Consider the following 27,883-nt stretch of genomic DNA (forward strand, 5'->3'; position numbering starts at 1 on the left):
ATTGATCTACTTGATATTTACATTACTTGTCATGTACTGATGCACGATTAACATTACTAACAGTGTTGTGGATGAAAAAGAATCACTCTTCATTTCATTTATGGTTTGCTTAAGAGTGGGTAGGTTTTGTAATATTGAAGTTGCTCTAAGTATAAGTTACTTTGGTCTGAATCTGAAGTTATCTAAAAGAAGAACATCTTGATATTGCCTCATTATAGTATAGAGGGTAGAGGAATCTGAGAAGCACATATTCGATCCCCCCTAATGAAGCTGATGAAAGCCGTTGTACAACTCAAAATTGTTTTCTTTTTTTCTACTTTAACGGTTTTGACTTACAAGCAAGTAACAACACAACATTTCACTTGCATTTAAAAACATCCTCTCAGAAGGCAATCTGACAGTGAAAGCTGCTGATATTTCTGGAGTCAAGAAAGATAACATTAAGACCTGACATTTAGCAGCACTAATTGCTTAATTTCCATGTAGAAAACCCCAGTGTGTGCTTTATTTTAACTGTCATCGATTCTACTTCTTCCAGGCACAGCACTCACGGCCTTGGGAAATTTGCATTCGAAATTATATCTGGCCTGGTTTATCTGTTTTACCTCTGACAATCGACCATTGTGAAATTTGGTATCAAATACCCTGCTCCAAAGAGGATGTCTATGTATTAGGTCGAGAGAATTATTATTTTTTTTTTTATAGTTTTCGGGCTGCTCTGCATGTGCCCACCAGAGAGAAAATAGAGGTTATATGTCAAAATATATAAAAAGCTACAATAAGTAATTTATAAATGCATTCCAACTTATAAAAAAGTAACATCATTCTTTACTCTAGTCCAGAGCAACAATTATGATGTTGCTGGTTATGGTTGTAAACAGCTAAGGTGTACACAGAAATCACAGGGCAAAACTTAAAATGCCTCCAAATTTAGGCCAGTTAAAGGGGTGTAGCTAGACCTGACATTGTTTTCTGTGACTTTTGTAAGATTTTATGTGTGTGCTTTTTTTTTTAGACACACATCAAGAATGTTCCACGGACCCCCCCCATAAAAAAAAAAAAAATGGACCAAAAGAAAAGAAAAATGCCTCATAAGTGTTTTGTATTGTATTTTATACTTTACTGATTTTCAGCTGAAAAGAAGGGTTGCAAAAATATGTCCTTTTTTTTCTAGAAAACATTGTGCTAAACCACCATCAGGAATTTCAAAACCTCATGCGGGCAAACTGTTGAAAGGCCGACATCCCATTTTTTTGGGCTTACACTCCTAAGGAACATTTTAATGTCTATCAACTTCTCTTATGGATTAAATGAGGGGAAGCAAAATAATCTTCAGAAACAAATTTTGCAAGCCTCTATCAGGATTTGACCCTCAGACCTGATATATGCCAGAAGAGTTACCGCTAGGTTCTAGACCTCCAATGTTAAGGGGGTAAGTGCAATTTTCTTATACTAAATAGTATTACTATTTCCTTTATGGTAGAAGTTACGTTTCTGCAAAGATAATGTTACAGAAAAAAAATCATTATACTAAATATATTTTTGTAACATACTTACTATTAAATATCACAAAACAGTATTTGACATACCTGTAATCATAATAATCTGTACAATATAGTTAATAAATTATTTATAGTGATTGGTAAACAGTGGAAATAAAAATAGCTGGGCACCCATACTGCATGGGCCCCTGACTGTGGAACTGCCATGATGGCGGTGCTAATCGTTATCATAGTAATAGATATAAAATTGTCATAAAAACACAGACTAATCTCCTCCATCAAGTTCCATATCCCATTGTAAATGATAAAGCATTGGCTTCTTGCAGTCACCACTAGGGGGAGTTCAGTATATATGAATTTATACAGCTACAATAGGAGCTGCGGGAAATTCATTTATGTCATAACACTGCTTGCCTGGTAGCAATTGTGAGGTCTGTCTACATACAAGGTAGTTCACTGGGAACAGTATATATTTTTTCCATATATGCACCTCTTACAGCTTAGTTGAGTATCTATAATACAGTGGGAAAGTTGAGCTGACCATATACCTTCTTTCCACCCCCTATACACATGCAGGCTCGGCTCTGCAGACATACAGGTATTTTGAGTGGATTATTAAGGGAAAAAGCTGCTACTAGTCACCTTTGTTACTGTCATCCCATGTAAAAGGGCCCCATAATGCACAGACTGACTATTTATGCAACTACTACCTTAGGCAGTACTAGTGAATGACAATAGTTAGAATTTTTCTGGCCAGTCCTTTCTACTTTACATTATTTAAAAAAAATTATGTAAAATTTAGTTTTTTGAGCTTTTTGTTTCTATATTGTTGATTCTAGTATAATTATCTGTCTTTTTTGGTTTTTAATCTACAACAGTGACCAAAGTTTAGATTAAATATATATGCAAAAAAAAACTCATCATCACTAGTGCCTGACAATATTTTTTGATGTTTCCAGCCAATCCTTTCTACTTTACATCATTTAAATTCTGGCAATGCAAAATGAAAAATACTTTTAATTCAAGTTACCTGTCATTTATTTATTAGTTCGAACTATGTGTGCTACAAGCGTTAGATGTGTGCATTATAAATCAGCTGTGTTCCCAGACATTAAAAATGCATCCAAGTCGTAATGTATTATGCCAAAGCATATTTATGAATGCTTAAAGTTTCAATTTCACTCTTTCCTCACTAGGATACAGCTGTCTTTCCTTATGTTACAAGCCTCCTGACCTGACACTACCAGTTATTCTGTCTGGATATCTTTGGGGGAAATTTATCAAGCCTTGCGCACTAAAAATCTGTCTTCAAAAAGTGGTAAAATACGGCTTTTGTGACCTTTTGAGGTCACTTGCTTAAAAATTTTAAGACTTGCATTCTGCCTTTTTACACCACTCACTGCAGTTTTGAAAAGTAGGTGAAAAAGTGGGTTTGGTTCAGATTTATGAATGGCACTTTTTTTTATTTTTTTTCAAAAAGCTTCAAAAAAGCTCTAAAGCCACTCCAGTATGTGGTGATGCAGAAATCTGGAGTAGCATTTCTAGACAAACAGTGCAAAAGTGTTAGGTTTAAAGAAGTGTCAAGGTTAACAAACCACATTTGGTGCAAAGTATGACAACTGGGTGCATTCAAACCACCGTTTTCTTTCCCATTCTTTTAAAAACACAAAAAATAAAATAAAAATGGTTCTGCTAAGTTAAGCATCAGGTACGTTCAGCTTCCATTGGTTTATGTCTGTTCTGTCACAGATCCGTTATTTTAGATGGGAGAAAAAGTCCTGGGAGGACCAGGAGCAGATTATAGAGCAGGGGGAGCTGAGCAGATCCATATATAGTTTTGAGTGAAAAGATTCAGTAAAACTTGTTTTTCATTCATTTCAATACCTGGTCATTCTCGACTATGTTAATGAGCCGGTCCTATAAGTGATTGACAGCTATCTGTGTATAGACCATCATAGAGGGAAGGTTGTAAATCTCTTGTAGGACTGTTTCCTTGACTTCAAAATCCAGGGGTGGGATATATTATGTAAGTATCAAGCGAACAGCCATTTTAAATTGATTTGTTGGAAGCAGGTTGCAAGCTTATTTTATACCATTAATTCTTTGGTGGCATTTTTACTTTGCAGCATTAAAGGGGGTTTTCTCACTTCGCAAATTGCATTTATCATGAAAAGAAAATGAAAGCAAGCCACTTATTAATTCATTGTTATTATTAATATAGCAATAACAATATTGTTATTATCCATATTGCTTCATTTGCAGACTGGATTTGTTTTGCCATTACATTATACACTGCTCGTTTCCGTGGTTACGAGCGCCCCGCAACTCATCAGCGGTGGCCTTGCTTACATACTATAAGACAAAGTGCTGGACTATGTGAGCTCCCACAGTCTCGGCCTGGGACTTTTTCCTCTAGTGTGCAAGCACGACCACCACTGCTGGATTGCAGGGTGGTCTGTAACCATGGAAACGAGCAGTGTATAATGTGATGGAAAAATAAGTCCAGCCAGCAAAGGAAGCAATATGGACAATTGCAATACATTATTAAGTGCCTTGTATTAACTTTCTCTATATGATAAGGCCCCATTTACACGTCCGCAAAAGGGTCAACCCCTGTTCCGCAATTTTGTGGAACGGGTGCAGACCCATTCATTCTCTATGGGCCAGGACGTGAAGCGGAGAGCACACTGTGTGCTCTCCGCTCCCGCATTTGCAGAGCGCGGCCCCGAACTTCCGGGTTTCGGCCCCGAACTTCCGGTCCGCAGCTCCGCAGCTGCGGACAAAAATAGGCAGTTCTATAGGTGCCGGCCGAGTGTGTTGCGGATCCGCAATTTGCGGGTCCGCAACACAACACGGACATGTGAATGGACCCTAAATGTCACTTGCTGAACTGAAAAAAAAACTTCATGACATGCATATTCTACCATTTTCCTAGTCCTATAGTGAAACATATGTGGAAAATGCCATTAAAAGATTAAAAAAGACCAAAAAGTCACAAATTAAGCTTCATTATATATATTTCAGGGGTTGTTTCATCTGAGAAATTGATGGAATGTGCCACCAATGTCAGATAGGTGTGGGTCCTGCACCTATGTCCTGAAAGGGGACCCCTAAAGTAAGGCTACTTTCACACTGGTGTTTTGACTTTCCGCTTGTGAGATCCGTTCAGGGCTCTCACAAGCGGTCCAAAATAGATCAATTTTGCCCAATGCATTCTGAATGGATAAGGATCCGTTCAGAATGCATCAGTTTGCCTCCGTTCCGCCTCCATTCTGCCCTGGAGGCGGACACCACCAGCTGTTTTGGTGTCTGGCTGACAATGCGGAGGAAAACGGATCCGACACAATATGGCACAATAGAAAATGGATCCGTCCCCCATTGACTTTCAATAGTGTTCACGACAAATCCGTTTTGGCTATGTTACAGATAATACAAACGGATCTGTTCTGAACGGATGCATGCGGTTGTATTATCTGAACGGCAGCGTTTGTGCATATCCATGATGGATCCGCACCAAACGCGAGTGTGAAAGTAGCCTAAGCAGAATGAGCTGGCAATCCCATACAATTGAATGAGGTGGAGGCCAGGTACAGTGCGGTCTCCATTATTTCTATGGGACCATTCTGTCGATAAGTGTGACATTGGTGGCATAGCCTACTGATATTCCTCCAATGTCTCAGATGAGTAACACCTGGTGGAAAAAATAAATTTAAAAATTAAAAACACTGTTAAGGACATTTACGAAAACTGGCTTACCTATACACCAATCTTGATCTCCCTGCACTAGCGTGAGATGCACCTAATTAATTAAAAGGCAGGTTCCTGAGGAGCATCTCTGCTGCTCCGTGCACCAGATACTGAAGTCTACACCTGCTACAGGATGGCACAGGTTTCAGCTATAACTCACCCCACTTACTGGCAAAGGTTATAGTAAATCTGGAGGGTGGCGCAAGCCTATCCCCTCCCACTGAGCACTGCCCCCTTTTCCCAACATTTTTGAAAATTGCCAAGAAGCTTAAAAATAAGCAAATTATAACTCACATATGCCGTGTGCCATAATTTGTGACTTTTTTGTGGTTTATTGCCATTAGAAAATGTCCCTCTGTGAGATATACAATAATATACTGGCACAACCTGGAGGATGGAGAAAACAAGTTCCATTATTCCTTCATAAAGTTCCTTGCAATTACTAAATTCCCAGAAATACTCTTCCAAAGTTCATGAAACTTTCCAAGAGAGAAGATTTATCTAATGCATTTACTGCTCTAAATATTTTGAAATGCTTTTGAGTTAAATAGTAATTTTTTTTCCTCCATTATTTTTCTGTTCTGTCTAAATATTCTATAGGGATTGGCATAAAAAAAAAAAAAAAAATATTGGCAAAAATTCTTGGCTTGAGTACTGTGGTTTCAAATGTTTCTTGATCCTAAGTGACTTGTATTTATCAAAGATTTAGCACATCTTAACCCCTATTTCCTGTAAGACATTATGGAGTTTTGAACGGTGGTGCATACAATTAATGAAAGGTGTACAGCTGCAGAATCCTTTGTGTATTTCATATATCACGAAATGCTATTATTCACAGCTGACAAAACACAACAAACTATGAGCAAAGTTAGCATGGGTTCACTAGCTTTTCCATAACTCATATCTTCAACAACAAAAAACTGTAACTTTTTGGGAAGAATAAGCCCTGCTTGTTATTCCACAGCATACACTGTAGAGTTTTATTTTAATAGGGTGAGATTAACACATTAGTTACATTGACCTAATTCTACATAGGCACTCCATAAGTCATTATGCCAATGTTCAGAGAGTCATTTATCAAATTGCAATGTGAGTATGCAAACAACAATCATGTATATCTACTGCAGTGATTAAAGGGATCATACATATGGATTTGCTTTTAATATAGTGCAAATAAACATTTAGGGGCAGATTTAATAAGACTGGTGTTTCAAACACTAGTCTTAGGGGGTAATATATAAAAGCTTTGTGCCAGAAAAGTGGAGAGTGTTGTTTTGTTAGTGGGATAGGATTTGCAACAAATTAATGAAGTGTGATATTCTTGTTATGGTTTGCACCATTGCAGACATTTTTGGGGTAATTTATTTATAAGACTAAAATGCCAGTCTTAATAACCATGTACCCTGACAGGTGTGGAAAATGATAAATGAAACAGGCCCTTTCCCTTCCCCCACCCATACCACTCCCCCTTTTTAGACTTGCAGTGATTAGGGAAAAGTTGCAGATTGAGGCGCAATCTGCACCAGAAATACACCTCAAATAGTCAAATATATGTTAGTAAATGACCCCTTTGTATTTACTAACTGGGTACGCAGATATTGAGTTACATTTTTAGCCAGATTTATCACTTGTGACTTTTTTGCAAAAAATGTGCTCTTGCTGGAGTAAAGACTGTTGGCACTTAACAAATATTATAGCAAAATTTGGTAAATTTGTTGAAAAAAAAAAGCTTACAAAAAGCAGACAATCTAATAAAGTGACTTCAAATATTACCCTCATAATATATTACCACCTTAGTAAAGGTCTATATCTGTAAAGAATAAATCAAGGCAACTGGACATACTGTAGATTTCTTGAAAATGTTTCACTCGTTCTTCCAACAAGCTTTCTCGAGAAAGCTCGTTGGAAGAACGAGTGAAACATTTTCAAGAAATCTACAGTACGTCCAGTTGCCTTGATTTATTCTTTATAGATATACCATGACCTGGATAAATGAGAACCTTCACAGACACCTTAGTAAAGGGATTGCTATGTAGGTCTTTTAAAAAAAATTGGTGCATCTTCCAGCAGCGACTGTAGATTTGAACTATAATTTATGACAGTTTCTAAATTACAATCTATATGGTGGGCCACAGCTGGACCAGAAATCTATCACATTGAACCCCACAGCTTTTCTTGATGATTTTGAAGTTACAAAAAGTTACAAATTATGGAACAAATACGAAACACAGCATAATTTGTGACGTTTTAATGATGCAAAAGTGAGGTACATGCTGCAATTAATCGAATTAATTATTTATGCTACAGATGTAGCCAACATTATCTTGACTGTCTTAGTGCATTACCACACCAAAATCACGTTAAAGCAATACAGCAGAAAGTGTTAAAATGACCATCCTGGCACCTGGAGTCAAGACAACATTGGCACAGGCACAACACTACTATGATCATAATAATAAACAGACATGGTAGGTGTGTATGTGTGTTTGGCATGCACAAGGACCTAGTTTCATATGTGGCCTCTGTAAAACCAATTGATATGGCAATGACCAAGGGTGAGCCACTGCTCATTTTCTGTCTGCTTGGATAAGTGACATCACGTTTTGACTTTTAATATCTTAATTAGAGAAGATCAAGGTAAAGCTAATTAAGAATGTACAGTAGATCACAGCAAATGCAAGAAAATTGTCCTCATGACCCTTTTCTCTAGCAGTACACTAATGACTGTTATGAGTAAAAAATAACTGAGACTGGAAAATGTTCCAAGCTGCTTCTATTTCAACTTCAGTATCCATAAACCTGTTTTCAATATTTTAGATCTGACTCTGTTACGTTGAACTAAGTGGGAACAATAAGAATCAATCATCGTATGCCATAAGCAATTTTTGTTAGCGTAGGGTGGACAGTAGTGTTGATCGAGTACCATAGTGCTCGGGGGCTTTGGCCGAACACATCAGGATGCTTGGGTGCTCTACAGAGCACAATGGAAGTCAATGGGAGAACCCGAGCATTAAACCAGGCACCCCCTGCTCTGAAGAGGAGAGGGTGCCTGGTTCATAGAAAAAGGTCAGAAATTGATGGAAACACCACTGAAATGGTTCGGGAACAGCATGGGGATGATGTCTGGATGCATCTTGAACTCCCAGGTCGCTGCTGGGGATGATGTTGTCTGAGTAGTATGCCACTTTTGCAGACTGAAAATAATGCACACAAAACCGAAGATAAAATCTATTTTGGAGGAAAAATTGTTAGGAAACATTCTTTCCTTTATGTTTACTTGGGTATAAAGTGGAAGTGCTGCCAAAAATTACAAGGAAGAGGCATTTTGATACAACCTGTATATCACATAAAGAAGGGCCTCATTCACATTGTGGTACAATTGTTCAGGTAGTGGGACTCCTACACTCATAAAGCCTATGCACTGCCAAAAATTACAAAGAAACTGGCACTACAATACACCCTTTATTGCACATAAACAAGGGCATCATACACAGCCTTGAAAAATTATGATTATAGTGACCCTCAAAAACATTTGGAGCAAGGGCCTGCTGATCTGACAATCTAAAACATTATGGGCGAGGGCCTGCTGCCTCCATGGCAACTCTAATTAACCTGGACCCGATTGCACGTCCCCGTGATGGTGACGATCCATTCATAAGTCTGCCTATCAACTTTCGATTTTATTTTCTGTGCGAACCACGGTGACCATGGATAACAGGGAATCAGGGTTTGATTCCGGAGAGGGAGCCTGAGAAACAGCTATGGCTACTACTTCCAAACAAGGCAGCATGCACACAAATTACCTATTAGGTATAATAAGGTGAGGGCCTGCAGGTGAGCTGACCCTGTAAATGATTATGGTTGAGTGCCTGCTGCTGAGCTGACCATTTAAAAAATTATGGGAGAGTGCCTGCTGCCTAGCTGACCATTGAAAAAACTTATAGTGTTCAAAGCAGGCTGGGTCGCCAGAATAATTCAGCTAGGAATAATGGATTAGGACTCCGGTTCTATTTTGTTGGTTTTCAGAACTCAGGCCATGATTAAGAAGGATGGCCGGGGGCATCCGTATTGCGCCGCTAGAGGTGAAATTCTTGGACCGGCGCAAGACGAACCAAAGCAAAAGAATTTGCCAAGAAGGTTTTCATTAATCAAAAACGAAAGTCGGAGGTTTTAAGACAATCAGATACCGGCGTGGTTCCGACCATAAATGATGACGACCGGCGATCCGGCGGCGTTATTCCCATGACCCACCCAGCAGCATCCAGGAAACTAAAGACTTTGGGTTCCGGGGGGAGTATGGTTGCAAAGCTAAAACTTAAAGGAATTGACAGAAGGGCACCACCAGGAGTGGAGCCTGCAGCTTAATTTGACTCAACATGGGAAAACTCACCCGGCCAAGACACGGAAAGGATTGACAGATTGATAGCTCTTTCTCGATTCTGTGGGTGGTGGTGTATGGACGTCCTTAGTTGGTGGAGCGATTTGTCTGGTTAATTCCAATAACAAATGAGACTCCTCTGTGATAACTAGTTACGCAACCCCTGGCGGTGAGGATTGTGTTGACCAGACTCTTGGATAGCGAGACTGGACTTGTAGGTGAGGGCCTGCTGGTGAGCTGACCCTCTAAAACATTATGTGCGAGGTGCATGTGTCACGGTGAGGAGTGGGGGAAACCCCCCACCGTGCGGTGTCAAAGGGTAAAATGGGATCAGCCTGGCCAAAAGGAGTAATAAGGGAGCAGGTCACCTCCTATAGTGTCCCTAATCCTCTCCCTGACTACTCACTGCATGAGCGGACCCCGATGGTAGGACGGCTCATACTCTGGATTCCTAGAGACCCTGAGTCGCCCTGGTAATCCCTCACCAAGGAGTCGGGAAGAGACGACCTGTTCATCCCAGTCATGGAGGAACAGGAGTCTCTATCTGAGGCCAGGCTGTAAGGAGAGGGGAACACATACAGTATATGGATTTGGCAGGTAAGCGAAACCCATAACACACTTACCTGCCAAAGACACACTGACTGGAACCTGTGCACAAGTGCTGCTGTCCACACCAACATTAAGGACACAGAACTTACCACAACCACACAGGAACCCAGGATACCCATAGTTGCAATAAACGTAAGACACAGGAATGTCTAGCAAACATGTTGGACACCAAACATCACCAGCCATGTAACACAACACAAGCCATACAACACCCTGAACATAACCCCCGCAAACCAAAAGATAAGAAGGCAAAGAGACACTGTAATAACATCAATGACCACAAGGGTGGCCCTCACTGGACAGATGGTAAAAGCCAGGAACAGTGAACCACCAGCATACACCAAGGCTGGAGGAACCCTGAGCTTCAGGCATCCAGCAGAGGCTAAATAGCCCAAGCAGCCACACCCACACCCACATAAACCCAGTGTTCACAAAACACTAGGAATGGAGTTAACCCTTCCAACACCAGACAGAGGGAGGAACCCACTTAAAGGGGAAGTGCACACACAAGCATACCAAACCACACCTTACCACTGGCAACCGCATGCGTGACAACCAAGTCACGGCAATCACCCAAAAGGCCGAGACAGCAAGTGTGGCAACAGTGTCACAGAGCAAACCAAAGGCTGTGAATGCATGGTAAGCTGACCCTGTAAAAGATTGTAGGTGAAGGCCTGCTGGTGAGCTGACCCAGTAAAAAATTATATGTGAGGGCCTGCTGTTGAGCTGACCCTGTAAAACATTATATGTATGGGCCTGCTGGTGAGCTGACCCTCTAGAAAATTATATGCAAGGGCCTTCAGGTGAGCTGACCCTGTAAAAGATTGTAGGTTAGAGCCTGCTGCTGAGCTGACCCTGTAAAAATTATAAGCAAGGGCCTGCAGGTGATCTGACCCAGTAAAACATTATATGTGAGGGCCTGCTGGTGAGCTGACCCTCTAAAATATTCTAGGTGAGGGCCTGCTGGTGAGCTGACCCTCTAAAAAATTATAAGCGAGGGCCTTCAGGTGAGCTGACCCTGTAAAAGATTGTAGATGAAGGCCTGCTGGTGAGCAGACCCAGTAAAACATTATGGTTAAGGGACTGCTGGTGAGCGGACCCTCCAAAGAATTATATGTGAGGGCCTGCTGGTGAGCTGACCCTGTAAAACATTGTAGGTGAGGGCCTGCAGCTGAGCTGACCCTCTAAAATATGATATACGAGGGCCTGCAGCTGAGCTGACCCTGTAAAACATTATATGCAAAGGGCATATATGCAAGGGCATTATTTGCGACGAATAAGCATGTTGTTATGATGGAAGGGGAGAAGGAGGATGAGAAAATGAAGATTTAACCATATACCCTTGTTTGTGGAAGAAGGGGTGCATGGGAATACAGTGTATTCAGTACATTGTAAACATCACATTTAAAGTGCCTTTATGTTCATCAGCTTTCCTCTGGTGGAGTCGAGAAGTCATGGTCAATCCAGGCCTTGTTAATTTTTATAAGAGTCAATCTGTCAGCATTTTCAGTTGACAGGCGGCTAGGCTTATCTGTTATAATGCCACCAGCAGCACTAAATACCAGCTCAGGCAAAACACTGGCAGAAGGGCAAGCCAGAACCTCCAAGGCGTAGAGCGCCAGTTCATACCACGTGTCCAACTTCGACACCCAGTAGTTGTAAGGCACTGAGGGATCATTGAGCACGCTGACACGGTCTGCTATGTACTCATTCATCATTGTCCCAAATTTTTCCCTCCTTGTGACACTAGGCCGCGCATCAGCTGGCTGATCGTGATGAAACTGTCCCAGGCTTTGGAGAGTGTTGCCCTGCCTCTGATGGAACTGCTGTGTGATACCATTGTCGCCCCTCCTCGTTTGGCCAAGGAACTACAGACCCTTCCGCCAGCGTTGTCAGATGGAAATTTTTGGATCAATTTTTCAACAAGGATCTTCTGGTATTACACTGTTTTGCTCATCCTCTTCACTAGAGGAATAAGAAATTAGAAGTTCTCTTTGTAGCGGGGGTTGAGAAGGGTGAACAACCAGTAATCCATGTTGTCTAAAATGCGTATAGCGCGCGGGTCGTGGGAAAAGCAGCCTAACATGAAGTCAGCCATGTGTGCCAGAGTACCAAAGGCAAGACTTTGCTGTCGTCATCAGCAGGTTCACTCTCAATCTCTTCATCCTCTTTCTCCTCTTCTGCCCACCCATGCTGAACAGATGGAATTAAACTTCCATTGATACTACCCTCTGTAGAGGAGGCAATCGTTTCCTGCTCCTCTTTCTCCTCTTTATCGTCCAATTCACGCTGAGAAGACAAACTGAGGGTGGTCTGGCTATCACCCTGTGTAATGTCTTCCCCCATTTCCACCTCTTCCACATGCAAAGTGTTGTCGTTAATTGTGAACAACGAGTGTTTGAGTAGACACAGAAGTGGGATGGTTACGCTGATAATTGCGTTATCGCCGCTCACCATCTGTGTTGATTCCTCAAAGTTTCTTAAAACCTCACAGAGGTCAGACATCCATGCCCACTCCTCGCTTGTGAATAGCGGAAGCTGACTAGAAAAGTGACGACCATTTTGCAGCTGGTATTCCACTACTGCCCTCTGCTGCTCACAAAGCCTGGTCAACATGTGGAACGTCGAATTCCAGCGTGTGCTCACGTTGCACAACAGCCGGTGAGCTGGCAATTTCAAGCGCTGCTGCAGCATTGACAGACCGCCTGAAGCTGTTGATGACTTGCGAAATGTGCACACACACCAAGCACCTTTACCAGTAGCTCAGGCAAATTGGGGTAGGTTTTAAGAAACCGCTGAACCACTAAGTTGAATACGTGGGCTAGGCATGGGATGTTTTTGAGCTCCAAAGCCGCCACCAAGTTTTGGCCATTTTCAGACACAACCATGCCTGGTTCTAGGTTGAGTCACTTGGGTCTCTATCCCCTGCCACAGCTCTGTGCTGTTTTTCCTCTAAGCATATCAGCTTCAGCGCGGCCTGTTGCCGCTTCCCCAATGCTACACTGCTTCGGCTACCAAGTGATGACTGACTAGTGCTGCACAAGGATTATTTTGAGGTGGAAGTGGAGGAGGAGGAGAAGAAATGGGGGTTGGAGTCACTAACGTAGGTGCTGGCGGAAACCCTGATCGACGTAGGGCCTGCAATCCTTGGTGTCGGTAACATCTATGCCATCCCAGGGTATGACTCGCTCCCGGACTCCACAATATTCCCCATCAGGGAAATGTAACATCCCTGGCCGAATGCACTTGTCCATGTGTCTGTGGTTAAGTGGACCTTCTCAGTAACTGCATTGGTCAGGGCAGGTGTAATGTAACGGGACACATGTTGGTGTAAGGCGGGCATAGCACACCTTGAAAAATAGTGGCGGCTGGAGACTGCATAACACGAGACGGCTGCCTACATGAGGCTGCGGAAGCCCTCAGTGTCCACAAGCCTAAATGGCAACATTTCCAGGGCCAGTAATTTGGAAAACTGCACATTTAGTGCTATGGCCTGTGGGTGGGTGGCTGGGTATGTGCGCTTTGCAAAAGGGGGTAAGGACATTTGGACGCTGCACTGGGACACGAAAGTGGTGAGGTTGTTAGTATTCACATCCGTGCTCATTTTTCTATGGCACAGTTTGCAAAATACAATTCTTTTGTCATCTGCACTTTACTCAATAATGCGCCAGACTGCGGTACACCTACCACTTGGCAAGGGAGATTGCCACAATGGGGTGCTCTGTGGAACAGTTGCAGGCCAGTTTGGTGTGGCCCGCCTTCTCCCTTTTGCCACCCCACTGCCTCTTCCAGCCGGTTGTGGTGCAGCAGATCCCTCCCCCTCTGTACTGCTGTCCTCGCTCGGCTTTCCACCTTCCCAGGTTGGGTCAGTCAGTTGGGTCATCCACCACCTCCTCTTTCACTTCCTCACTCGGCTCATCCTCCTGACTTGTAGACCTAAACACTATCTCAGTGATTGACAACTGTGTCTCATCCTCTTGAGACAGTAATTGCCGTTGAGTTATTGACTACTGTGTCTCATCATCATCCACCTCATTAAACAGTAATTGCCATTCCTCACCATCATCCTCTTGTGATTATGGATGCTCAAGAGTTTGGGAATGAGCATGCTTGGCGAGTTGGCCAAATCAAGGAATAGTGCTGAAAAGTACTCTTCTGAGCTTTTCCACCATGGAAAGTCCTCCCACCAGACTTTCCATGGTGGGAGGAAGAATAATCAGGGTGAGGATTGGGTTGAGCAGACTCTTGGCTACTGAGACTGGACTTTGTGGAAGACAGGGTGGTGGTTAACCGACTGGAAGCATTATCTGCTGTAATCCAACCGACCACCTGGTCGCACTGGTCTGACTTCGAGAGTGGTGTCCTGTGCCGCCGCAAATTGGAACATGAAGCTAGGTATTGTGGAAGATGGTTTTTCTTGTGCTCTACCAGCAGGCACAGTTTCACCGCACCCATGGCCACGGCCTCTGCATGCACCATCAGCATCACAGCCACTGCCCCATCCCATACTGCTTGCCTTCTTCATATTAAATTTAATATATGATTGAAAGTCTGTCACACTTACAGTAGCGTAGGATTTGGAAGTGTATGCGCAAACAAATTTAAAAAGGTATTTGGGATGTGGAAACGTCACACAGGAGATATCCCGCAGATAATGTCAATGCTGTCACCAGCAGCTAATGAAAAAATACAGGGAATGTCACAGGTATTTAGGATGAGGAAACGTTATACAGGAGAGGTACCACCGGTAATGTCACTGTATGCAGCATCTACGCAAAAAAAATAACTGTATGTCATTTTTGAAGCGGACACATTACACTGCAGATGTGGCCCTGGCAATGTCAATGCCAGAAGCGAACACCGTCTATAGACAAAGTACGCTGTATGTCACAGATACATATTTTAACTGCACACGTTACACTGGAGATGTGCCCCTGGTAATGTCAGAAGCGGACACCGTCTATTGAAAACATACACTGTATGTCACAGAAAATTCTGGATGTGCACACTTTACACAGGAGATGTGGCGCAGCTAATGTCACTGTCTGCAGCGGACACCGTCTACGGAAAAATTACACTGTATGTCACAGATAAATTTTAGAAGCGCACACGTTACACTGCGGATGTGGTGCTGGTAATGTCACTGTCCACAGTGGACACCGTCTATTGAAAAAGTTCACTGTATATCACAGATATTTTTGGGATGTGCACACTTTACACATTACACAGGAGATGTGGCGCTGCTAATTTCACTGTCTGCAGCGGCCTAACTATTGTATGCTATTTATCACAGGATGTGAAAAAAATAGATATAGCTGCCACACAAAATAGTCCTTAGAAGGACTTTTGGGTCTGTAAAGTATTAGCTATTTAGCTCAGGTTGAACTACAAACATAGATTGCAATAGTCTTTAAAAGGACTTTTGGTGGAAATAATATTCTTAAATCACTCCCTACACTGTCTGTCCCTTCCTCAGCACAGCTCTCCTTGACTAATAATGAGCCGAACATGCCTAATCGGTTGCTATATAGCGTTCCGGCCAGCCTATCACTGTAATGCCATCAGCCAACATGGCTATGGCATTACAGTGATTGCAGTACTTACCTGGACGTTTATTGTCTGCATAGCAGCCAAGAAACGTTCGGGGTGACGACTCGAGCATTGCGCTTGAGCACATGCGGTATTCGGACAAAATCTATATCACCCCAATGTTCTATTAATAGTATATCAAGGAGTTGTTTTCCACCGGCGGTAACTAAGAAACATTTATTGACATGCCCTTTTATGAAAAAGAAGCTGGTTAACAGAAGATATAGGATGTGTGTGGGGAAAAAAGACTAGAAAATTACATTTTGAACAGGGAGAAGAACATTGAGAGTGCTAAGCATTACAACTCTACTAGTCAAATAATCTGCTTTGTAGGACACCTACAACTTATACTCGATGTGAGGTTGCTCCTGTCCAATACAAAGCCTTGTCATGCAGATATGTACTGATTGCAATCACTTTGAAATATTGAAGCCACATGTGTGTTCTGTGTATATTCTAGGGCCAGAAACTAGCTAAATGTCATTAAGTACATGCTTTACTCTCCCAATGTTCGTGTAGGGTTTCTCCATACTCCATAAAAAACTGCTGATAGGTTATGAAACTGGGCCTGGTGCCTGCACTAATGTGTCTTATATGTGGAGACAAAGTTGGGGACACTAACTGACATGAATGATACTATCTGTACGGTGCTTCAAAGTATGTTAGCACTGTGTTATTGATTGGGATCTGTCTATTGTTTAGCATCTTTTATTTCAGTGTAATGGGTGTAACCAGCAGTAAACAGAGTCTGGGGCAACACTTAAATAGGTTTTCTAGGGAAAAGGGGTAATTTTCTGTAAAAAAAAGAATGGCCACAATGGTTTAAAAATAAAAAATAGACATTACTCACCCTCTCCAATCACCCTCCCCTGGCTCAACAAACAGGAAATGCCTAGAACTGCATATTCAACCAATCACTGGCAGCAGTGACGACCCAACTTTTCTGTGTGTCAGGGTAGGACCAGAAAGTGGCGAGTAAGGGGAATTGGAGCAGTGTTGGAATAAAAGTGGTTGAGGGAGGGTGATTAGTAGTTGTTTTTCATTTTTAACCCAATTTACCCCCCCCCCGCCCCAAAAAAATAAAAACATTTTTAAACAACTTTAAGAGTTATATTCAGTTATATAATTGTAATGAAACTGTCATTTGTTCAGACACCATTTACATGTTACTAGGAAACATGCATTTGCAGCTTTCCCTGTCTTACTCATACCATGCAGTGAATAGTGCATTTTAAATTAAGTATTATTGTAAATTTGCAATATACATGCAAAAAAAATAGTTTACGAACACTACATATCCCCCCTGCTGTGTCTCCTTTGGCTGAAATTCTGGTCTACCTTCTCTTGCAATTGATGGTAAGCCAGCCATGCTCAGTCGCTTCCCTGCTGTCATCTTCCCTTAAGTGCCAGCGTAGAGATCTCATAGTGAATCAGCCCAAATACCTTTCAGATATTTTCCCTTCTTCTAAATTCAGGGAAATATGAAGCACAATTACAGTGTCATGTCTACTATGCCAATTTTGTTGTGTAAAAAAGTTGAAAGAGATGCCCACATGTGGGAATTACTGCATATTTTTCTTTTTCTATTCGGTCACATTTGGTGACATTTGGTGAGCCTCAACACTTTTACAAGTGGATTGAAAAGTAGGTAAGATTTTCAGATTATAAAACCTTTCATTCTCATTTATAATGTGTGACATCTCCACTTAGGGCAACCCCCTGGTGTACTATTATAGGCATAGGAATAGGAGAACACCACACTGCACTTGTACCTAATACATTATTACTGTGCTCCATTTAATAAATTTGGCCCAAGCTCACAAAGTAAAGACAGACACCAAAAGAAGGGTGAAAATACACTGGGATAATGTGAATATTTTGGGTCACTCACTGAGCTTGGAGCTTACTTTAGATAAAGTAATGGTCCTCATAATGTTAAGTAACAACAATAATGCTCTCTTCCCAGAAGCGAGGACTCCACAATGTTCAATTTGTTGAAAATAAAAATCTGTTTCACAAAAAGTGTAAATAGCAAATGTATATGTTCTAATCCCAAAAGCTTCTACAGGCCTAAAGATTTTTAATTGCTTGTATTGTAAGCTACTGTACATATACCCTTTTAAAAGACCACAGAGATTATAGTGATCAGTATGACTCTTTTACAGAAATTTAAAAATAAATCAGACAATAAAAGTAACACGAAAATGTTGATAAAATGCAGTAAGCAAAGATAAATGAATGCAGAAAGCAAAGATGAAAGTGAAAGTCTATGGCTTAATTCAAGATATTAATAAGGAGAACATGTCAAAAATGTCTCCTGTGAACCAAAATAATTCTTGTAAAGTTTCTTTCTCCAAAGAGCCCCAAGCCTCAAAAAATTCAACCCCATGGGATGAGAATGGCAGGAAGAAGTCACACGAAGTGAACCTAAAAGCTTGACTTGAGCTTGGTTACTGTGTGAACATTGTGAAATGTTCTTGCTTTGCAGAAAAGAGATATACTGTATTATGAAGTTGACCAAGTTATCGGAATCTCATACCATGAGTTTTATATAAAGATTAAGAAATGTCTAGAAATTATTTATAAAGCTGTAAATTGTTTAATGTGTTATCAGGCAACTTGATCATCCTTGAGAAGGTAGGTCAAAGAGAATCATACTTGTACTATCTGAAATGACCACTGATCAAGTAAAATCTATAAAAATGTTAATACTTTTTTCACAGTATATAATTACTGTATAATCTCACATAATGTACTAAAATAAAGTACTATGTACTGATTATAGCTCCAGAGATGGACAATATAAAAACTAGTCTGCTGGATTTTTAAGGAACAAAGATATAATGCAATGATGTCATTTTGGAGATTTTAACAAGTGGTTGAGCCTAGAAAAGGGAGGCCAGGGACCTATATGGAAAAAGGGACTTAATTAAAGCAACAAGGTAATATAATATCCATGAACATATTAGGGCTATGATGGTAATGAAACATACAACTTTTAACATACCATACAATGTATAGAACTATGAACCAAATACTAGAATAATTGACAAACCTAAACTTTTACTAAACATGATAAATAGCTGGTTCACTTTGATAGTCATCAAATTTGGAAATTTAAGATTTTTTCTCTGCCTCCCAAGTAACTCCCATTTTTGCTCAGCGTGGATTCTAATGAATTATTAAGATTTATGAAATGAAATTTCTGGAACACAACAATTCCAGAAATACAGCACAAAACTCAATTTAAACCACAACTAGTATTATGTACTAAATTAACCTAATTTGACTTTCCCACCTGTTATATACTACAAGAAATGTCATACTTACATGTGTCTGGCTTGTGACAATTGTGACCTTGACGGAAATACTGTGGATTTTCAATAACAGGGATCCGAGTCATTCCAATTACGACTGTGTCTGGACCAGCATCTAAAGAGTTTGGTGTTGTGATGCCATGGTTAATATGATGGAGGGGACTAGCAGAATCTTCTTCTCCACTTATTACAGCTACAGGACCTTTAGAATAAAAAAAATGAATACATTTATTCTGAAATATTTAAATCCTTAAAACAGATGCAATTGATTTACTAGAAAAAGTAATATAGTGAGAAAACACAAAATAGTGCTTACATAGAACCAACATGTTGTCAGTGTGATTACTGGGACTGTAATCACTCATAATCAGCCCTGGTCCTCAATAGGGCTTAAAGTCTAATTTACCTAATGCAAACACAGTAAAACTATTTCATAGGAAGACAACCCATAGACCAGGCAAGGAAATCCAAGCAAACATAGATAAAACATACAAACTCTATGCAGATGTTGTACTTGGTTGTATTTATCTAGAATCCAAGTGATCAAAAGCAATGAGAAATCTAATACTGACCATGAGATTGGTTACTTCTTAGCAGTCTGCTAAATGTTTGGTGAGGGCTTGTTCATACGACTGTTGCCCAACCGTGCCCGTGCTTTGGTCCGCAAATTGCGGTCCACAATTCACGGGCACTGGCCATGGGGCTGCCGCATGTGGATCGCAACTCCATTCACTTGAATGGGGTCTGCAATCCATCCGTTCCGCCAAAAGAAAGAGAAAGTTTTATCTTTTTGTGGTGAAGAGGTACGGCATGGAACCCATGGAAGCACTCCGTAGTTATGTTCTGTGCTTCCATTCCGCACCACATCTCTGGATTTGTGGACCCATTCAAGTAAATGGGTCCACATCCGTGTTGCGGAATGCACACAGTCAGTGCCCGTGTATTGCAGACCCGCCATATGCGGGCCGCAATACGGCCACAGGGGAAACACATTTGTGTGCAAGAGGCCTTAGCCTACACTATTCTGCCCAACTCTCCATACACATGTTCAGTCAGTTCAGCTGAGTCAACATGTGTTGTCTATGAAGAGAGGGAAGTAAGCCACTTCCAGACACTTCTGGTGGTGACTTATCCCCTTAAGAACAAAAATATCAGATGTTGAAAATTCATCATCTATTGGGGGAGAGTCTGAAAGGCCTGTAGAAATAAAGGCATCTTCATGTGTGTGTCTTGGGGGGTGTGGGTCTGTTCTGGGCATCCATCACAGAGTTTGTAAAAAAAAAAATAGAGGAGCAAAAAGTCCTGCATACAATTTTTTTTTTATCCTAAAGGGATATTACTATCAATTATGGTACTTCCATAATAACTTCCTATAGCAGAGCAGAACAATGGGAATAATAAGATACTATAGTTGGCCTTAAGCGCCATCTAGAGTATATTCCATCCTTTTGTCACCCAATTTTAACCTGACTGCTATATAACATATATGGCTGCTAAAAATATCATATTCATTTATTACAAAAGTTAATATAATATTAATTTATAAAAAGAAAAAAAGAAAAAAAGATTTTAGCAAATTCCAAGCTAATTTGTATATTAAATCACTGGCCTATTTTACAACCCATTCAATGCATGCTGTATGTATTAATAAACCTTTTAGCACTGTAATTGCAAATAAGCATCAATAATTCATATAAACAAGTTGTGCTGGAAATTAATAAAAAACACACACACAAGGGAAAATGTCAGATGTGGAATGAGATGGCTTTAATCAGTCGCCTTTTCCCAACAAAATCTTGGATTTTTACAAATGCTTTGGGCTTCATGAATTTGTAATTATTTCTCTGGGTTGTTAAGAAATGCGTGTTCATTAGGATGAGGTGCATGGATATGATCACTCACTCCAAGGTTTGGTATATAATGAAGCAACGGCTCAGAAACCCCAACCAGGTACAGGTAAAAACACAGAAAGGACATACATTATGCACCAGAAAGATTGTTTTAAAATTGCAATTGACAATTTTATAATAAAATCCTGGGACTTCTCATCAGAAGTGCTAACACAGACCTAAACTTGACTAATCTGGCAAAGTTGGTGACAATTTTTTCACAGATTGAGAAAAATGTGCAGCACCAAGACTGGAAACATCAAGCGATATGCAATTATCTGCAAATCTGACAAGGTTGATCTTATATATTTTTGTGAATTTAAACATCAGTAACACATTTTTGATTAATTGTATACATTATTGTGAATATTGGGAGAGATTTACTATTCAAAGTGAGCCGGAATTCTAGTGCAATTTGCACAAAAAACTGGCATACATGCTTTGTACCACATTTATTCAGATGTAACGCCCAGGACCAAAAAGTGCTCAGGAACTTTAGGGCATTTTGTGGAAAGAACTAAACTAACAAAAAGGTGGTATAAGCTTAGACTAGATAGTTTATAGCAGTGAACCCCTGATCTCTGGTTTCTGCCTATACTTGGGATGTGATCATTATTATAGATGATTAAACTTTTGGAAAATTCGATTTGGATGCTTTGCCCAATTTTACAAAAAAATGTGTTTGTTTTGATTTGCAATGACAGGGAGTGGTGATAGTGCCACTCCCCATCATTGTACCCCTCAGATTCCACATTCATACATGATCGCTGCATCTGGGAGTAATAATATAGTTTAAAATTAACAGAAAAAAAGTAAAATGAAACTTACTGCCTCCATTTGCTTGCTATGGGCCGGCCAACACCATCTTGCTTGAAGATCTTGCTTGAAGATCTTGTGCAAAATCTTGTGCGGCCCTAGATAACATTGTCACGCCGACCAGCCTGGTGACGTCATGTGTCAACATGCACAGGATTTCGGCAGAGATCTTAAAAATGCTGGTGGCTGGCCCGTCGCGAGCAAATGGAGGAGGTAAGTATATATTTTATTTTTTTTACACTTTACAGGTTAAATCAATTTGCTACTATGAAGCAATAGTAAATTCAGCTTCACTGCGAATCAAATTTATCCTGAAATTTGGATTGAAATCCACTTTGTTGGATTCGATTCTCTCAACTCTAATCATTATACAAGAAAAAAATGTTGATATTTCATGTATGTTTTTATTCCGTATTTGCCAACTGAATTTACTGCACTACAGGGCACCAGCTCTGTGTATCTCTTGTTTCTTGTTGTAGCTGCATTAAAACTGCACATTTTTTCTTTTAGATTTATAAAAACCTTATATAACTTTTTTTTGCAGAGAACTGGGTCCTACTTCTGCTTGTCCAAATCAATAACACCATGAAGGAGTAAAACTGAAGCTGCACCTTCGAACAAAATCACTTGTAAATTGTCACCTCCCATGGGCAGAGTCTTCTTTTGTTCTGTCACTCAGTCATATTTATTGCACTTGTGCTTTTATTTATTTAATGTATGTAAACCCTTTTAATAGTTACATTGTCCTGGAATAAGGGCTTTAACCCCTTCCTGACATATGACATCATGGTGGCAAGTGGCTTGCCTCATTTTAACGTAATATTACGTCATGGTGATCACTGCAGGGGTCCGGAAGTCCCTTATAGCCGGGCCCCTTCTGTATCTGCCGGAATCACTATAAAAGCCGATACCAGTGAATTAACCCCTTCTATGCCAAGGTCAGTGCTGACCGCGGCACAGAAGGTGCATGCGGCGGGTGAAGGAGCCCATTGGGTCCCCGCGCTGCTGTGGCGGGGACACGATGGGTGACAAGGCAGCCCGATTCAATGCACAGGCTGCCCATTGACTTGCATGGCATCTGGATCTGCCTTCTTCGGTGACCGAGGAGATCCAGCCCCAGGCCCGGTCTCCTAGGCAAACTGCTAGTGCATTACTCAGCATAATACACTAACAGGCAATACATTACAATACAGATATATTGTAATACATTACAGTGGGGTTCAGACCCTCAAAAGTTGAAGTCCCAGAGTGGGACAGAAATAAAGTTAAAAAAGCAAAAAAAAGTGTTTTTAATAAAAAATAAAGTTTCAAGTAAAAAAAGAAAAAATGCCCCTTTTCCCTGATTTTATAATATTTTTTTTTTTAAGGAAAAAACACGCATATTAGGTATCACCACATCCGTAAGAAGCGGCTCTATAAATATATCACATGATCCACACTGTCCAATAAACACCATAAAAAAAAACTATGTAAAAAAAAAGCCATTTTTGTCACTTTGCATTACAAAAAAGTGAAACACCAAGTGATAAAAAAAGGTCCCACAAAATGGTACCAATAAAGCCATCACCTCATCCCACAAAAAATGAGCCCCAGAATAAGAAAATTGCTCAAAAAATAAAAATAAACTTTAGCTCTCAGAACATGGAGTCAATAAATATGATTTTTTTTTTTGCTTCAAAACTGCTATTATTGTGTTAAAGTGAAATAAATAAAAAAGGAGACATATTAGGTATTAACGTGTCTGTAACAACCTGCTCTATAAAAATATCATATGACCTAACCCCTCAGGTGAACACCATAAAAAATAAAATAAAAACAGTGCCAAAAACGCCATATTTTGTCACCTAACATCACATAAAGTGCAACACCAAACAATCAAAAAGGAGTATGCCCCCCAAAATAGTACAAATCAAACTGTCACTTCATCCCGCAATTTTTTTTATTCTACCTAAGACAATCGGTTAAAAAATAAAAAAGCTATGGCTATCAGACTATGGAGACACTAAAACATAGTTTTTTTTTTGTTTTTTTTAAAGCTATCATTGTGTAAAACTTAAATAAATTAGAAAAATTATACATTTAGGTATTGCCATGTCCATAACGACCTGCTCTATAAAAATGTAACATGATCTAACCCCTAAGGTCAATAAGGTAAAAAAAAAAAAAAGTGCCAAAACATCAATTTTTTGGTTACCTTGTTTCGCAAAAAAAGTTTAATAGAGCAATAAAAAAATCATATGTACCCCAAAATAGTACCAATAAAACTGGCACCTTTTCCCCTAGTTTCCAAAATGGGGTCACTTTTTGGGAGTTTCTACTGTAAGGGTGCATCAGGGGGAAATAGGACATGGCATCTAAAAACCAGTCCAGCAAAATATGCCTTCCAAGAACATTATGGTGCTCCTTTTCTTCTGCGCCCTTCTATGTGCTCTTACATCAGTTTACAACCACATGTGGAGTGTTTCTATAAACCACAGAATCAGGGTAATAAATATTGAGTTTTGTTTGGCTGTTAACCCTTGAGCTGTGTAAAAGAAAAATATGAACTAAAATGGAAAATCTGCTCCGTCTGTAGTCCAAAGCAGTAAATGGACTTGTATCACGCAAACTTGTGCACTGCAGCTATCACTTATTAAAATCAACCAAACATGCTACAAAAAGGCTGGGGTGGTGGGGGGGGGGGGGTATAAAGACTGGTGCAAAGTAAAACTGGCTTAGTTTCCCCTAGCAACCAATCAGATTTCATTTTTCAGAGCTCCTTTGGAAACTGAAAGGATCAATCTGATTGGTTGATAGAGGCAAATAAGTCACTTTTACTTTGCACCAATCTTAATAAATCTCCACTTAGCTGTAGCTCAGTGTTCCTCAGCTCCAGTCCTCAAGACTTCAGGATTTCCTTAGTATTGAGCAGGTGATATAATTAGTGTCAATGCATCAGGACTTACCACAGGTATTCATTCTGTGAAATATTCTAAAATCATGATCAGTAGGTGGCCCTGAGGACTGAAGTTGAAGAACAATGGTGTAACCCCAGCCATAGCCCTCATTCACATTTCAGTTTTTTTTTACTGTCATGTGCTATCCACGTTTTCTATGGACTGCACACGCGCCGATTGAATTTAATGTATTTGTTACCTCATCGGTAGTTTTTTACTGACTGTGAGACATGCACTATTTTGGTCTGTGATGTGGACCAAACACACCCATTATAGTCTATGGGTCAGTAAAAAATCACTGACACAACAAGCATGGCACCACTATTTGGTCAATTTTTCAGAGGCCACTGATAGGACATGCTCTCTTTTTTTTTTTTTTTTCCGCTGAGCAGTGTCCGTGGCATATGGATGACGCACAGAGGACCAAAAAAGGACACACAGACCAAACACAGATCCTTTATAAAGAATCAGCAGAGGTCTCAGAGTGGCACGCCAACAATTACACAGCTCAGTGACGAAGCTAGAAATGACTGGGCCCCACAGCATATTTTTTGAATGGGGCCCCCTCCCCCAGTAATTTTTTTGCAACCCCTTCCTTTCATGCTGCCCCCATTTCTGTGGCTAGAAAAGATTGTTCTCTCTCAGACCAGGCCCGGAAGCCGTTCCATCCGTTTTATATGCTGTCTATACTCTCACTGTATATAATTTAATTGTGTAATACTGTTGAGGGGGCCCTGACAAAATCTTTTAGTCCTCCTCCTCCTGGATCGGCCCCTTCGGGGTCAGGGCCCCGAAGCAGCCACTTCCCCTGCTTCTCCTATAGTTACGCTCCTGACACAGCTCCATCCATTGTGTAGAGGATGGGAGTGGTAACTGTAGCATTGCTCCCATTCACTTCAATAGGATTGAATAACCAACTCCATTCATTACACAATAGATAGAGCTGTGTAGTTCTGGTGCTGACTTCCCCAAAACAGCTGATTGTGGGGATGTGGTTAGGTCATTAATAGTAAAATAGTAGACAATTAGGCATGATGATCAGAGCTCCTTTGGAAAATGAGATGATCAATTTGATTGATTGCTATTGGCAACCAAGACAGTTTTCCTTTGGACCAGTATTGATAAATCTCCCCTACTAGACTTTTTGTAGTACTTTTAATGGATTGTAACCATTGAGCTACAAATGTATTCCAAGCAGTAAATGGATTTGTATTCAATCTTCTGCCTGCAACTTTTTTTTGCTATGTACAGGTCCAGCTTTAACAATCATAAGATCTAGCAAATGAATATTAGATTTATAGACCAAAGCTTGTTGATTGTGTCCTCGTGGAAACACATTTGAATAGAGTAAATAATCCAATGAATACAGTATTTGAGGGCAATAAATATTAAAGATTTATTAAATGTTAGCGCTGCAGGTAATCACCTATTTTTAATGTGCTTAGTCACTATGCTTTATTTGTTTCATGTTTCTGTCATTATTCTATTACCCGTATTCATTCATTTTTCTATTAATGAGACAATGTTGAGTCTGCACTTTATGTATCTACATTAGACTATTCCACATGGACGATCTACTTTCTGGCTTTTAGTTCCATGTCATAGTGTTATACATTTGACCTGCGTCTGACTGATTTTGGCATTTTTTTTTTACAAAGAAAAGGGAATAAAACCAGAGCAAGTGACTCATATGCCGATAAATCCCACTCTCACGTATTCTTCCAGTGACTCATTCCAAACTCTTTAGATCTCAGCAAACAACCATTCCAATGCTTATTGAAGCAGTGAAAGGTAAACTGGAGCCAAACGGTCAGACATTTCACATGGCTTTTCCACATAGCATTTGTTATAGAAGCAATATCACTGTACAATTCTCTTGTTAGTAGTATATACTGCAGGCCACCAGCACAAGAGTGTGGAATATGATAAATTATTGATCTTGTGCAGGTTCAGACATACCAGATACAGTCCCTTCTGATTATCATTGCCCACCATTATACCAGAAGTGAACCCACTAAATCAGTATTGTCATGTTGGACAACCATTCAACACTCAAATTGAGGTAAAGTTGGCTATCACTACATTTAAGAGGTCTCTTGATGTCACTGTTATGAGGTTTCTGCCACCGTCACAGTTATATGGATTCTGTGGCACGCTATGGTTTTGATCCTTGATTGTCACTGTTAGGCCTCAAGCACACGACCGTAGTTCTGGTCTGCAATTTGCATTTTTTATGGATTGGATGCGGACCGCTATTCTCATGATAGGGGATAACTATTCGATCAGTGTGGATGCTATCGTTGAGACCCTCCCTAATCATGAGAACCAAAACCTTGTTCCCTCGGGCCCTCCTAAATGAATGGACAGGCATGTGGCTTGCCACTCCATTCATCTCCATGGGAATTCAATGAAATAGCTGAACTCTGTGGTCAGCTGTCTCTTGAACTCTCTAAAATATAAATGGAGTGACGCATGCTTGACCTGCCATTCAGTTCGTTTCAGGGCCCTGAAGGGTATGGGGTTCCCATTCTCATGATCATTGGGATTCCCAACAGTAGGACTCCCAGCAATCTAATCCTGTGCATAGAGGATAACTTGCTACTACCAGAATACCCCTTTAAAGGGACTCTGTCACCTTGGCCCAGCCCTTTTACCTACAGTGGTGCATGAACAGTACATCTGATACTGCGCTTAGATGAGTCATTTTATCTCTATGCTTACTCGGTTTCCCTAGAGGACTCTTCCTGGTGTCCTCTCCATTGTGTGCACATGCTCAGGATTCTTCTCTAAGGGGATGAGCATAGAAATAAAAATGACTTATCTAATCTCAGCATCAGTACTGTAGCTAATAGAACTGGTCCAGAGTTACAGAGTCCCATTAAAATAGCCTATTAAGGAATTCTGAGTAAATAGAGTGGTTCCCTTGTTCAGGACCCTCACTGAATAAACAAGCTACAAAGATCATCAGCAACTGGGAACAGCAATGAGACAACCTGTGATCTGGTTATCACTATTGATAAGCGGCAAGGGGCTATATTCGAATTTGCAATATTTCACGACTATTTGGGTGAATATTCGTCATATATTTGTGAATTCGAGA

At 40.5% G+C, this 27,883-nt stretch overlaps 1 protein-coding gene across 4 annotated transcripts in view; it reads right to left on the reverse strand.

Annotated features, from left to right (window-relative positions):
• The window catches only part of NTRK3 (neurotrophic receptor tyrosine kinase 3), a 774,406-nt gene that overhangs the window by 255,085 nt on the left and 491,438 nt on the right, over positions 1 to 27,883 (reverse strand). For all 4 annotated transcript variants that reach the window (XM_044279460.1, XM_044279461.1, XM_044279463.1 and 1 more), the window contains one exon: positions 19,156 to 19,344. In XM_044279460.1, coding sequence (XP_044135395.1) covers positions 19,156 to 19,344 — 189 coding nt within the window. The remainder of the gene's footprint in view (positions 1 to 19,155; positions 19,345 to 27,883) is intronic.

This window comes from Bufo gargarizans, chromosome 2 (assembly GCF_014858855.1).
Source record: "Bufo gargarizans isolate SCDJY-AF-19 chromosome 2, ASM1485885v1, whole genome shotgun sequence".
Lineage (NCBI taxonomy): Eukaryota > Metazoa > Chordata > Amphibia > Anura > Bufonidae > Bufo > Bufo gargarizans.